The sequence below is a fragment of the Barbus barbus genome (genome assembly GCF_936440315.1).
Source record: "Barbus barbus genome assembly, chromosome: 13".
NCBI classification, from domain to species: domain Eukaryota; kingdom Metazoa; phylum Chordata; class Actinopteri; order Cypriniformes; family Cyprinidae; genus Barbus; species Barbus barbus.
The window spans coordinates 19,025,655-19,041,349 of NC_136741.1; the positions used below are offsets into that span (position 1 = coordinate 19,025,655).

The 15,695-nt window shown below is 37.5% G+C and overlaps 1 protein-coding gene across 1 annotated transcript in view; it reads left to right on the top strand.

Annotated features, from left to right (window-relative positions):
• Positions 1-347: 347 nt before the first annotated feature.
• ghrhrb (growth hormone releasing hormone receptor b) overlaps positions 348-15,695 on the top strand; it is a gene marked incomplete at both ends in the record, with an annotated part of 31,797 nt that continues 16,449 nt past the window's right edge. The window contains 3 exons of the mRNA XM_079432019.1: positions 348-431; positions 4,909-5,017; positions 14,568-14,675. Coding sequence (XP_079288145.1) covers positions 348-431; positions 4,909-5,017; positions 14,568-14,675 — 301 coding nt within the window. The remainder of the gene's footprint in view (positions 432-4,908; positions 5,018-14,567; positions 14,676-15,695) is intronic.

Consider the following 15,695-nt stretch of genomic DNA (forward strand, 5'->3'; position numbering starts at 1 on the left):
AGTTTATCTAATGAGTGAAGTCACCGGTATTTCGTGCGTAAAGGGGAGGCGTACCGTGCCTTCATTTCCCCACGCGCGCCACTCTTCTGCCCAGTGTGGGCTGGGAACTCACAACGACAGGTTGTTGACGCTCTGTTATGAGGAAGAGACGCGTGATTCAATTACAAATATTACGAGCTCCATAAGACATTATGTAGGACTGAGCATTTGTGCCAAACGGCAGCTTGCAGTATGTTTGGAGACATCGAGACTTCTGGAAAACATCCAGAGTACTAACAGAGCCTCCTGTGTTATTTAGTTAGACACTAACAAACTTCATTCTTTCCTATTATACCGGAGCCTTAATTATGTTTCTCTTCAGAACTTGGTCAACTGTAAGACTGGTCGCCGTTTTACTGAGTTTGGGGATTCACCAGAGCAACTGGAAGGCAGTAAGTAATCAATGTGTGATTCTATGCGCTTAACATTTATACAAAATATTGTAATATTTTATTGATACACTATAGGCTATATAGCAATCAGTTTTGTGCAGTTCCATGATTTAGATTAAAATTATTGAAAGTCTTTGCAAATTGATCATATGCATTGCAGCCAGTGGTTTCTGCTGTGGGCTGCATGTCCCCGATAAAAAAAAAAAATTGTTAGGCTAGTTGTATAACATATTTATGGATTTCATTTTCCCAATTAACCTTATTGTATGTTAAAATACATATTCACGTATATATTGTGTAATGTTACAGTATAATTTGGACACATGATCATTATTTCTATTCACCCTTTTTGTAACAAGTTAATATGAAGTCATACGAATATGTAATTATAGTTATGATGAAATAATTAACAAATGCTGTTTTAAATTGGGTATAGCTTGACAAACCATAAGATTGATTTGACTTTCCTAAATTTCATGGCAAATATTAGCATTTGCTTCCAGAATCAGGTGAGATTTCCTTGAGAGATATTTCCATATTTATTTTAGAAAGCATCACACTGTACAACTGATGTAGACAAAGTATGGTGTATGCTGTTGGAATGACAGATTTAGGATAGATGCAGATTTAGGAGAGATGTCCTTGAGAGAGAATAAATATAAATGTAAAAATAAATAGATATGCACAAAAGATACATTTATTTTAAAAGGCATCATACTGAGCTAATGATGTAGATGAAATATAATCCATGCCATTTGATCGCCACTGTATCATCTAGGGATCAGTCCAGTGCTATATTTAATGTGCTGTATCTGCTATATTTAATGTTGTGATGCTGATGTGTCACAGATGTTGATTTGATTAGCAGTACTGACCTGAGATCCTGGCCTCCTTTTAATGATGTTTTGATGACCATTTCCAGTACAAGAACACTGTCATGTTTTAACCCGAGTGGCAAAATTAGGTTCCTGTCATGAAAATTAAGTGTGCAATTCATGTGACTAATTGGCCAAAACAAACTCTATCCAGGTTTACCAAACCTTTGTGTTATGCAAAGTTGTATCATCATAATAATTTCTGAGGATCACAGGCTCCACAAGAAGAGCACAAATCAATATTGTAATTAAATGTAGTTGTTGTTTGGTACTCCCTCTAATGATATGGCTTTCCTTTCCTGAATGGAGGTCCATTTCCTATAATAATGATTCCATGTGTTCATGAGCCTCTTCCTCAGGGCCACTGGATGCTATCTGACTAATAAGAGGATTCTTATCGGTCAGTTATTTTTCATCTTTATTTGCCCTCTTAACTTATTCACTATTTCTGAACAGGTCACCAGTGCAAAGGTTAGAGTGATTCAAGACAACAGGTGTCCATTTACTTATCTGTTTGAGAGATTTAAATATGTAGCCATAAAGGGATTTTTAGCACACTGCTCAACCATTTTTGGGCCAATGATACATTTTATAATGCAAATTTGTGGGGAGACATATGGAAACGGCCTTGAACACCCTTTATCAGCAGATGTGCCGTAATTGGTTTTGCTGTGATAGGAGACATGACCTTTTGGGGACTTTTAGAGCCACATAGGAGCAGTCAAATCCTGTGGATTGTTTAATTGAAACCAATTGCTTTATTGCCCAGATGTGTCACCAGTGCTGGTAGGATGCAACTGGTTTGTTTGTTTGTTTTTTCTCTGCACTTTTTTTCTCTCTCACTCACTCTGGGGATTCTGAGAGCGATTTTACATTCTGTGGCTCAAATTAAATTTGTTGGAGTGATGCGTCAAGGTATTTTCTCATCACTTTTCCCTTCACAATTTCTACATGTCCGAGTTGAGCCTTGGCCTTGGCTTGAGGAAATGCCAGGGAGATTTGTAGTATATGGTTGGGTTTAATATGCTGATACATGCAATGTAAGCATAAGAAAAGAGGTAATTATGCATTCAGTGGCGTAACATTTTTAAATAACTGCAGCAGTTTGTCTTGCCAAATTTTCCCACACAAATCTCCATCAATCTTTTGAATATTCACACTCTTTATAGATACTCACACACACAAATGCAAACTTGAAAACATGATGTGTGTCTGTTTTTTAAACCGATGCTTTTTGATTTCTTCTTTTATACAAATAAAAAAAAAACAAATATTTAAAATAAATTTAGAGGAGAATTGATTAAACAGTTTTGCCATTATACTGTGTGGTGTTTCAAAGCAAACCTGCATCTTTTTCCCTAACTACAAAACATTCAGTTTTACAAAAGTGCTCTTCATTTATGCAAATTATATTTTTATAGAATGCAAATGAAAACAAAATACAATTTCCTTTTATGGTTTATATCTGATCAGTAAATTTCAGTCTATTTTTATCCTCTACCACCAAATATGTCACTCTGCTGTCGTATTCGGCTCATTTCAGAGTAATCGATTCGTTTACCTTTTGATCAACTTTTTTGTGTGTGTGTGGGGGGTGGGGGGTGGGGGGTGGGGAGGGGGGTTTATCATTAGCCAAGAATAAACTTTTAGGGTTTATCATTTACTCACCTTCATGTTGGTTGAAATCCTGTCTTCTGTCATCTGTAAAACATAAGAATCCAAAATAACAAAAGCAAAAGCTCTATTAAAACAGTGGATACTTAAATGCATTGTGCATACTGCATTCCAAGAATTACCAAGCCATATGAAAGCTTTGTAAAAGTCACTATTCTTCGAAAAAAGGTTCCTATCTTTTCATAACCTGGCACCAGGTTCGATGTTAATAATGTCAGATTCCAATTGAGGCCAATTGTGAAACTTTGACAAGTTTAAATTTACTTTAAGTGTGCCTTCTAATGACTTATCTTTTGCTGGAGTTCAATGGATTACTGTTACTTTGATGTTTTAATCATTATTGGAGTAATTAATGACAATGTATGTTAATCTAAATTTTACATTTTATATTTTGTGTATAGGCTAGAAGCAGAAAAACCTATATAATTGGTGGAAACATTGCAGTGTTTTGGTAGTGCACAGGTAGACGTCATGGGTATTTGTCCTGTGGCTCCATTCAAATTGTCAACCAATAACGTTCTTTAAAATATAGTGGGTTAACAGCGACTTATTTTTTTTAATTATTACCATTCTTCTGTTTTATAAGATGGGTGTTTTTTGCTTGGTATTTGAAATCAGTTGTCGACCCTGATGATTCAGTTTGAGATATGTGAGACATATTTGTGAGACATTCTTTAACTATGTTGTATAAATGCACTGCATCTAACCCTGAGAAAACTTCCCTAACTCATCCACATCCCCTCCTCTCTTATCGCACCTGCCAGCAGATGACAGAGGTCACCGAAACCAACAGTGCAACCATCTGTTCTGGTTTTGAATTTGGAGAGAACACAAGCATTAGCAAGCACTCGCAGGCAAATAAACATGCAAACATGCAGACTTTTCTAAACATAAACAGCCGTAAACACATTCACACTAGCGTTTTCACTGACTGCATCAACGTGTGTTCCAACAAAATCCATTTCTGCCTATTAGCTCAGTGAAGGGAGCATAAACACGACTTTCACCACTGGATGAATAATTGTCAACATATCTGGAACGTTTATCCTTGATTTCCATGCTGACGTCATACTATTGATTCGATTTACATGTAGAGGATGATTGATATGACACACAGACCCCTGTGGCATCCCTCTAGAATAAATACAACAATTCACTTTTTTTCCTAGTATTGTTATTATTCACCATCTCTGTTTTCCTTTGGAGATGTAGGTCTGTTTCAGGAACTTCTGAATCTGTTGCTACTGCTCGTTCCCCCGTAACCTCAGGCTTAATCGGATCATTAGCATTCACCCACCTCTGACTCTCTCTCAATCCTCTCAGGAATAAGTGGGCGGCCATTACAGGTTTTTTTTATGCAGCAAAGAGGTGAAACAGAAGCAACTTTTCCTTTTTATGTTGTCGATGAGACGGCATCCCACACATTTTGTTATACGTTCATTCTCTATTTCTCTGTCTATCTGTAATACATTTAATTATAGTGATGGCAAGAGAGGCTCAAATTGGTTCAATGGCTGCTTCGGAGATAATGAGATTTTTCAGACTAATTTTGCCATGTGGCTGGGGTTTATTGACAAGATGTTTTAAGTCTCAGTCTGATAAATATTTAGATCCTTTATATAGACATACAGTGTATTTCAAATCTGTTAACCCCAAAAAAATAACTATTCTTCACCCTTTTGTCTTTTCGAAACCCATGTGATCTTTCTTCTGTAAAACACAAATAAAGTTAAATGAATGAAAATTATATTTGAAATGTTAGAATTTTTCCTGATTGTCAATTTGACTTAATGGCAAGTGACTGAAATTGTGAAACTGCTCTTTAACCAGTTTTCTCTAATAGGCTCAGCATGTTTATGCAGTTTTCTTAATATGTATTGCAGTTTGTGCTTTCATTTGCCTCACACATTTTTTTTAATCATCATCAGGTGGAAACGATTCATCCAGCATGTGCTGTGGTGGCTGAGCATATGAAGGCTCAAGAGCAATGCATTCACACTCAAAGACAAGAGGCCCGCAACAGCAACAATATCACTGGTGAGCTCGCCCATCTGAATTATAATCCTTATTACTTAAAGGGGTCATCGGATGCCCATTTTCGACATGTTGATATGATTCTTTAGGGTCTTAATGAAATGTCTATAACATACTTTGGTTAAAATTTCTGAATGGTAGTGTAAAAAACACCTTTTTTAGTCCATGTTGCTTTAAATGCTAATGAGCTCTGCTGACCCCGCCCCTCTCTTCCATAGGGTGACGAGCAATACTGTAGCTGCGAAACTGGCTAACTAGCACGTTATTAGGAAAGGCGATTTTGCAAAGATTCATAAAAAACCCTTATACTCACTTCTTCTGTAGATGACCCTGAATCACAAATGATTCACGCGAATATAGATGCATTTAGGCAGATTGGGGATCGGCGCATTCACTTCAAAGCGAAAGTAACATTAATCCTCTACGTCTTCAGCGGCTCAGATGTCGGGAGTAAATGATGACTGCTTTATTCATTATTACATCCAACAACAAAACACCTCAGTCGCTTAATCGGAGACATCTTTTCTTCCCCTGCAACGGAGTCGACACAATGGCGTACTGTTTACAGCTCACTCAGTTCACTCAGGGCGGGTCTAAGGTAAGACGGCCTTGTCAATCAACTATTGTGGGAGCGGCCTGTACAGAACTACGTCATTCTGACCGGAATCTCAGAATCATTATAGGATGGATGTGTACACACACTTCCAACACACATTTATGTTCAAACAACTTGAAAAGTGAATTTTGCATCCGATGACCCCTTTAACATCTCTTTATGTCCTTAATGTCCATTTGCTGTTTGGTAATTGGACATTTTTTTGAGATGGGCATGATTTTTTGAGAGATTTGTGATGAGCATGATTCTCAGACTGAGAGTGTTTCTGATTGACTGGTGAGCTGAAAACTAGGTTTACAATTTTAAGCATTACACTTTCCTATAAAGCCCAGGTCAGGCAAAGTAAATAAAGAATGCAATTATGTGTTGAGATTTAGGAGATTAAAGGCAGTTATTCAAACAGAAGTTCAATTTTGGCTGCTGATGAAGGGTGAGGATCAGTACAGAGGATCAATACAACTCCTTGCACTGTGCTTTCATTGTCAGTGATCAAAGGATAATGAATCATATTTTAGGCATGATTCTGTTCACTAAGGTTTTAAGATGCATTAACCGTAATATTTGTAGACAGAGGTTTACTGCTTTTCAGGAATATTGATTTTTTTGTCTTTTCATAACAGCCTAGTCAACTTTAGAAATGATCTATAAAGCACTTTATGGATAAACATGTACACTTATGTTGTCTTTAAAAAAGTATATATATATATATATACATACTCACTGGCCACTTTATTAGGTACACCTTGCTAGTACCGGGTTGGACCCCCTTTTGCCTTCAGAACTGCCTTAATTCTTCATGGCATAGATTCAACAAGGTGTTGGAAACATTCCTCAGAGATTTTGGTCCATATTGACATGATAGCATCACGCAGTTGCTGCAGATTTGTCGGCTGTACATCCATGATGCGAATCTCCCGTTCCACCACATCCCAAAGGTGCTCTATTGGATTGAGATCTGGTGACTGTGGAGGCCATTTGAGTAAAGTGAACTCATTGTCATGTTCAAGAAAACAGTCTGAGATGATTTGAGCTTTGTGACATGGTGCATTATCCTGCTGGAAGTAGCCATCAGAAGATGGATACACTGTAGTCATAAAGGGATGGACATGGTCAGCAACAATACTCTGGTAGGCTGTGGCGTTTAAACGATGCTCAATTGGTACTAAGAGGCCCAAAGGGTGCCAAGAAAATATCCCCCACACCATTACACCACCACCACCAGCCTGAACCGTTGAGACAAGGCAGGATGGATCCATGCTTTCATGTTCTTCACGCCAAATTCTGACCCTACCATCTGAATGTCGCAGAAGAAATCGAGACTAATCAGACCAGGCAACGTTTTTCCAGTCTTCTATTGTCCAATTTTGGTGAGCCTGTGCGAATTGTAGCCTCCATTTCCTGTTCTTAGCTGACAGGAGCGGCACATCCTCTCAGGATGACAATAAGGTCTTCTGCTGTTGTAGCCCATCTGCTTCAGGGTTCGACATGTTGTGCGTTCAGAGATGGTTTTCTGCATACCTTAGTTGTAACGAGTGGTTATTTGAGTTACTGTTGCCTTTCTATCATCTCTAACCAGTCTGCCCATTCTCCTCTGACATCAACAAGGCATTTTCGTCCACACAACTGCCGCTCACTGGATATTTGATCTTTTTCAGACCATTCTCTGTAAACCCTAGCGATGATTGTGCATGAAAATCCCAGTAGATCAGCAGTTTTTGAAATACTCAGACCAGCCCATCTGGCACCAACAACCATTCCACGTTCAAAGTCACTTAAATCCCCTTTCTTCCCCATTCTGATGCTCGGTTTGAACTTCAGCAAGTCGTCTTCACCACATCTAGATGCCTAAATGCATCGAGTTGCTGCCATGTGATTGGCTGATTAGCAAATGGTGTTACCAAGCAATTGCACGTGTACCAACTAAAGTGGCCGGTGTGTGTGTGTGTGTGTGTGTGTATACATATATACACATACATACATATTTATGGTTTAGGTAAACTTAATAGGAAATGAATTTAACTCTTCCAGTTATTCCAGTTTGTGGCTTTCCCTTTTTCCTTTGGTTGGTTTGCATTATATTCGACAAAACAGAAATAAAATATAAGGTTAGGCATATTAAATGCAATAAAATAAAAAAAATGTTAGACAAACAACAGTATAGATAGATAGATATCTTTTGAGTTGTTCCATATGCAGGGGCGTGTCTAGAGCATTTTAAATGGGGGGGCCAGTCTGGGGCACTGCCTTAAAAGAGGGTGGCCGGGGGGAGGGGTTGGATACACGATGTTAATAGGCCTATATTATATAGGCTATTAATTGCACAGTGTGAGATTCATTGGTCCTCACAGAACTTTGTGAGATCGCGATGAACAAAGAGTGACAGCTTTATTGGTTATGAGCACACTTTGCGAGCTTTCTAAGCAATCCATTTAAAATGTAGAACTTTGTTTTTTGCCCACACACACGTTGAAAAGTTTTGGGAAGGACATCTGCATATTTATGCGGGATTCACTCTCGAAGTAGCAGCATATTGATAGCAATAGAAGGAACAAAATATGTGAAAATGTGCATTAAGAGAGCACCCCCACTTATTTCAGAAGCAGCCTTAGTGATTATTTCTGGAACCTGGTTGATGTGCTTCTATAACTATATACAAAAACAACAAAATACAAATGTACGACATAAAATAATTTAATAAATGCATATTTACAATTTAAGCACTTAACTAAAATAAGTATTAATAAAATGAATAACTAGAGAAGGCTAACTATATTCAGCTTGCTTCCATTTAGTGAGAAAAGCCTACTCTTCACTTGAATTAGAAAAAAAATGCTTTTCTGGTCTTCAGTGATGTGAGGAAAACGTTTGAGCATACACACAATATCTGAGTGAGACCCGAGCCAATTCATAAAAGAACAATGTAGATTTAAAAGCACACGTCCAGTTTTGTGCGATTGAAGGAAATCCGCTTGCGAGTGGAGAGATTTGTGCTCGTGCATTACATGATTGCGTAACATTATGCGCTCTCGACATTTGTCATTTAGATCACGCTAAAATGTCTAAAATTAATAAAGAAGAGAAGAAAGCGGCCCTAGACAGCTGCCTACACATGCCAAGACACGCCAGATACAGTTAGAAATGAACTAAAAACAAGCCTATCGCAAGACATCTGGTGGGGGGGGGGGGGGGGGGGGGCACCTGGGGTGGCCAGCTAAATTTCAGGGGGGGCCGGTGCCACCACTGGCCACCACGTAGACACGCCCCTGTCCATATGGACATCCTTGAAGACTCCAGAGTAGTATATTGTTTTCCATGAAATCAATGGTGACCTCTGTACCACCCTTAGTAAGCTAATTAAATTATTTCCATAAACAGGTTTGGACACCCAAGTGTTCTCAACACACATTACAGCAGCAGGAAAGATGAAGCACATGACTATTCAATGCTGTTTAATATTCAGATCTGTTTATTAAATATACACACTCTTAACACATTGGACACAGCCTTCTTTTATATGTAAATGAAACTCTTTTCAGTTTAGCTGCCTTCAAACTCTGGAAAGATTTTAAAATGACAGTATCTTTTTGCACTGAACCTCATACTAAAGCTCATATTAGCTGCAGTTGTGTGGACTTTGAGCAGAATTTCATTATCATTAGTCACTGTTGGCATTTAAACTATATTTAGCAGAGTTTAAACTGATACAAGGGATTATGAATTACACTGAAATGTAATTATACGATGCTCCTGCATAGAGAATGCCTTTCCAGTAATTTTCACGACCACAAACTCTCCATAAAGAGGATCTGTCTTTGTAATGCAGCAAAATGATATTTCAAAAATCTCAACGGTGTATCTTCTAATTTCTCAAGAGACTCTATTTGGCAGAGTACTGTAAGTGGTGACTCAAGCACTGTCTCATACCTGCAAATGAAAGTATACAAATAAGAAAGCAGCCTCTGTGGGCATGACAAATGCTGATGAGACAAATGAAAGTGAAAGTGACGTGACATACGGCCAAGTATGGTGACCCATACTCAGAATTTGTGCTCTGCAATTAACCCATCCAAAGTGCACACACACAGCAATGAACACACACACCCGGAGCAGTGGGCAGCCATTTTTATGCTGCGGCGCCCGGGGAGCAGTTGGGGGTTCAGTGCCTTGCTCAAGGGCACCTCAGTCGTGGTATTGAGGGTGGAGAGACCCCCCCCACAATCCCTGCCGGCCTGAGACGCAAACCCACAACCTTTGGATTACGAGTCCGACTCTCTAACCATTAGGCTACGACTTCCCCAAATTCATTTCCTAATTAAGTTAGTGGAGCAAACATCATTTAAAAATTTAGAATGCAAAATATAATGAGTTTCCTAAGATTATATGTAGTCAATAAGCTGAAATGTTGCTGTTAAAAAATGATTTATAATAACTGAGCACAAAGTCAGCATATTACAATAATTTATGAAGGATTTTGTGAAACTGAAGACTGGAGCAATGGCCAGGAAGAAAATTAGATTTTAAAATATATTCCAAAAAAAAAAATGTTATTTTAAATTGTAATAAATCATTAGTGTATTTTCTGTCTAATTAAATAATTTACATGTTATTATTTAAAAAATGTTAATTTTCATTATATATTTTAATATTAACATTGCTTTTTATAATATTTTTAAGAACCCAATCTGTTTTTAGAGGACACTCAAAAGTGTCAAATTGACATTTTGTATATTATTCCTGTTTCCTGTCGGACTGTGCACTTTCTTGTGGTGTTGTCAGCCAATTAGCATTGCCATGACATACTTTCCTTCAGCTTTAGAGTAATTTATCCCATTTACGCCTCAGGTGATTGTCTCAAAGCAAGCTGGCTGGAGAACTAATCCAGGATTAAGATAAATGAGAATCTTTCCAGATATTAGGCCTCCCTGGGCTGATATAGGTGTCTCGTTTCCATTGTTATAGAGCATTGGCTAGTGTGGTTCAGACATACTCAGAGGTTTATAGAAGTCAGTATACCAGAATCAGTGCAGGTGTAAATGCTGCCCTTGACTTCTTAATTGAAACCCACGTTTCTTTGCTTGTTACACCACATAGACTTTAATTAACACTGATCTTACAGAGGGGAGGAGGGCAGGCGCCATGTCCCTCTTTTGATGTATTACAGAGTGGCCTGGACTTGACACTAAGTTAGAGAGGAAAGATGCTGGGTAGGACTTAGTGGCCACTTCTTAACGCTCAGCCAATCAGGTGGGCGTTCAGTACAACATGTTCTCCTGCATGAAATTATTGTCTATGGAGAACAATAGGATATATTAAAAATGAGAAAATTATACCATGGAAGTGTTGAGAAACTGCAGAGCCCCTTAATTTACAATTAAATTATATTCATTCAGCAACTCCCAGAAAAAAAAAAAAAAAGATTGGATGGTTTTACATCTTGCCCTTGCACGCCACATTACACACAGTGCATCTCTTGCCCTTTCCTCCCTTCCATCATCACTGGGAGAGGCATTATTTCATGTGTTATCAAATACCAAAAAACGGTAGCTGTGAAAGTGATGGGTTCAATGATTTGCTGTTATATATTTCTCCAAATATCTTTACTTGAATAAAAATATGACTTGAAAGCATGTAGAATGCCATGTTCATTGCTATTATCATTCTGTCAAGCTCTTAAAAGCAATTGGGAATACTTAATATTTTTTTATTCTAATTTAAATTGATTTCAAAGTGATATCAATAAAAGTGTATCTGCAATAATTATCTCCAAATGGCAACAAACAAGCTGACTTTAATTATTATAATTTTTTAATGTGCTTTGTTGTTTTAGGGTATTATGTTCAAGTGGTGAATTAGATGTTTGGTGGTAGATTATGGCACATTGGTACATATTCATGGTAACCTAACAGATTATTTATAATAAAATAGAGAGTCCCTAAAGGCAAATACAGTTGTTAAATATATTAAAGGAAAGATTTCTGATAAATAGCTATGAAATAACATTTCATATCAGGATTAATACATACTATCATATTAATATAATACATTATGTTTTTACTTAGTGTCTGTGTCAATGCACTGAATGAATACACAGAGGCACAGCCATTTAGCTATTTCAGTGAAATGCACTACTGAGAACTCAATGCCATTATCAGTTTCAGAATCTTAAAGATGTGCTTTTCAAAAATGATCTTCAAATACTTAATCATTTTACAACTGTACTCAAGAAGTCTATAAGTAACATGTTCACATTTCATGAATCATATTTGATATAATTCTGCTTGTCCTGTTAGAGACAACACAGGCAGTCAGATGGCCTGGCCATAAAAAATAAATGTAATACATTATAAGTATTATATAATGTATATAATACTTATATTAATGAGGTGGCATTGGGCCTTCAAAGTCTCTCATTCCAGTGGGGAGCAGCCCAGGCTTCCATAAATGTCTGTGCCTTCCAGAGAGTTACACACTTATTATACTTTTCCTCATATACTTTTTCATCTCTCCCTATGATGTTCAGTCTTATCGCTCTCTCTCAAATATTTCTCCATTACTGCAAAGGCTGGTTGATGATGTCAGGTGTTGTTGTGGTTCTATGTGATCAATGAATAAATAATTTGAAAAACTTGTCACGGTGCACACAGCAGTTAGGAACGAGGAACACGAAGACGAAGATGTAACTCAAAATAATAGTCTTTAATAACTCCAAACAGGGCAAGACAAGGCAGGGCAGACACACAGGAACTCCGGGGAGTAACGAGTAGACCAGACAAAATCAAACTGACCAGACAGGACTAGACGAGTCTCCCGACCCCGACCCCGACCCCGACGAGTCTCCGTGGACAAGACAAGACCGACATGACAAGGTGATTAAAATGTTCCTGTGGGCACAACAAGACTTAAAAACCATGACTCCGGGGACATGGCACGGCACTCCTGGTCGTGATGTGTGGACTGGATCCATAGGAACTTGCTGGCGGGCCGGAGTCGGCAGGCTTGGGTGAGCCGTGGATGGCGGCGTTGATCTCCTGCGAACGGCGGGCTTGGGTGAGCCGCGGACGGTGGCGGACTTGAGGGACTCTCGGCCAGCAGACTCGCAGCGATCCCGCCGAACTCCCACGCTGCATATGCGGGCTATGGCGGAAGGACGAGCGGCGACTTCCATGCCGCGGGGGAAACAGGCAGGCAGGAACAAAACAAAAGGTCAAGGGGCGCCGCTTACTTTCAGTTTAGGTCTGGTCTTCTGTCACGGTGCACACAGCAGGGAGGAACGAGGAACACGAAGACGAGGATGTAACTCAAAATAACAGTCTTTAATAATTCCAAACAGGGCAAGACAAGGCAGACACACAGGAACACCGGGGAGTAAGAGTAGACCAGACAAAATCAAACTGAACAGACAGGACTATAAATACACAGGATAATCATAGATAATGAGACAAACACAGCTGGACAAGAATTAACTGATAATCACACTAAACAAGGACAGGAAACAAACCAAATATGGAAACATGAAGCGGGAACACATGACACACACATTGACACAGGACTGACAATTATGTACATTAAAATATGGTGAAGAGAGATAAGTAGCTGTAAGTGGCAAGTGAGTAAAATTAGAAAAGCTGAACTGAAATTAAGCAATCATTTAAGAACAAATGTATATAGTTTTGTGCATTCTTGTGATTTTGAAGCCCCCTACAGTTAAGTGAGTGGAAATCACTGTCATAATTACAGTGAATAGCTGTACATGTGCATTTGTTGCTGCTGTAAAGCAATTTTGTACTCAACAAACTTACAGAGGCTGCATCCAAAATCGCATACTCTCTTTAGTAGGTACTTTTTTTGAATAAGTAATCACTTCCATAAAAGAGTATGTTCTATATAGCATGAATGTGTGTAGTGTGGATGTAATCTGGACATAATATATTCGCTATATTGTTCATATGCAGAATAGACGTTTGGGAGGAGTGTTGGAAAGAAACAGCATCTGTAGCATTAGAATGATTTTGAAACTGATATTTCAAGGTTGAAAAAATGAGAGTGGTTTTAAATAAAAAAATGATTTGAAAACCTGAAGCAGACTTTAGGAATTTTTATATTATGTATTATTGTGGAACTGCTAGAAGTGAGCAACAGTTTTTCAGTGAGGATGAATCTGTTCCCCAATTTAATACCTATTTAGTTTGTCAGTGTTTAGATATGAGCATTAGGCCTATTTAAGTATTGTTCTATTATATAATGTTTTTTTCACTTTTTATTTTAATTTGTTTTAACAAATTTGTTATGGGTTTTTTGTTAAGTTTTTAAGCAAATACAATTTAGAACAAACAAAGCTATTTAGCTAATTTATTTTTTGTTTCCAATTTAGTTTTAAAAATGTTAGTAATTAAATAGAATTTCAGTTGAATGCCATGGCAACATTTCTAATTTTATTTATTTATTTAAATATAATATTTATACTTATTTTATTTCAGCTTTATTTGAAATAGTGGAAATCATTTTTACAGTTTTAGTTAACAATAACAACATTAGTGTACTGTATGTGTTTATAATATACTGAGGATATAGATCTGTGAGCAGTGGAAATAAGATCGGTTGCTTAGATGTGGCAGTCATATTTATGTAGTCATGACCAAATATGATCCCTGTGGCTCTCATTATGCTCAGAATCTTCGGTTTCCACAGTTTTCTTATATTCCTCAGACAGATGCTCACCCGTGAAGAGTGGAGATGCCTAGCTTATCTAAACCTTTTTATCAATTTTATGTGCGAGTGTGTCTATGCCCTTTATCACTCTCCTTTGCCATTTTAATGTCCATCATCTGCTTTTCATCTGCTCCTCTGTCTGTCTGTCTGTCTATTTATCAGTGAGAACTTAAAATAAAGTGTGACCTATCTGTTTATTAGTTATTTCTTTGTTTTTGTGTATTTCAGGATGTCGTACCGAGTGGGATGATTTTTGGTGTTGGTACAATGCAGAGGTCGGACAGGTTGTCAACGTCTCCTGTTACGAAGTGTCTCAGTTCTTCACGATTAATCATGGTAAGCTACTGCTATCCCATGCAGCTTTTTTATATATTGGTCATTGACGTATAAGGATTTTCGTATAAAAGATTATAGTCATATCTTTTGTAATTGTTCAAACATTAAGAAGGTTGTGTACACGTAAATTCATATTAAAATTTTAAATTAAGCGATTTCAGTGTTTTTTCATCTAGATGAATCATGTGGTGCGACCATGATTTATATTAAAATTAATTAATTTCCTTAACATGCTTAACATTTTTTTTAGATGTTCTCAGAAACTGAAGTGTTTAGAAACAAACTATTTCCATTTCTTTTGAGTTTTTGTAAATAATGATCTCATATTTTTGTTCTATAATTTCAGAGTTGCCTTTTTAATTGTAGTTAGCAGACTTTTTTCTGTAAATTGCATAAAACTGAGAAAACTATTTTTAAAATACCATTCACTTAAGCATACTATAGCAGTGATTCATATTTCAGCCACAGAAATTAGCTAATTTATTTTTTATTTAATTCAGTTATTGCTATTATTGGTCGCGCCACATGATGAGTGGTCGCTCCAAATGACACCAAAGATCTTACATCATTAAAAATCTATTTAAGGAAACGTGTGAAAAGTTCAGCATATGGCATTAACTGCAGTCATTTTTTTTAGACCCAGTTATTTCTAAACTTTGTCCAACCTTGGCTGCTCAATTGACCCTTCACCGGAATTTTATTAACAGACAATCTGAGCAATCATAATACCAAATCTGCCATTATTGTCCGACAAACAAACCAGACAGGAGAGTAGATTAACGTCGGTGGACTTGAACTTGAAAAATAGTGTTTATTGACATCTTTAGATACCTTCTGATGTACATTCATGTTTATTTTGTGCTATAACTAGTAAGAGATGATCGGTCACATGCCGCTTGAACTGAGGTGCTACAGCGATCTGTCACGACACATTAAAGAGCCACAAAACAGTATTTGTTGTTTGAATTTCTTAAAAAAATGACTAAATTTTAACTCTGAGACTTTGTTTGTGGTGTATGG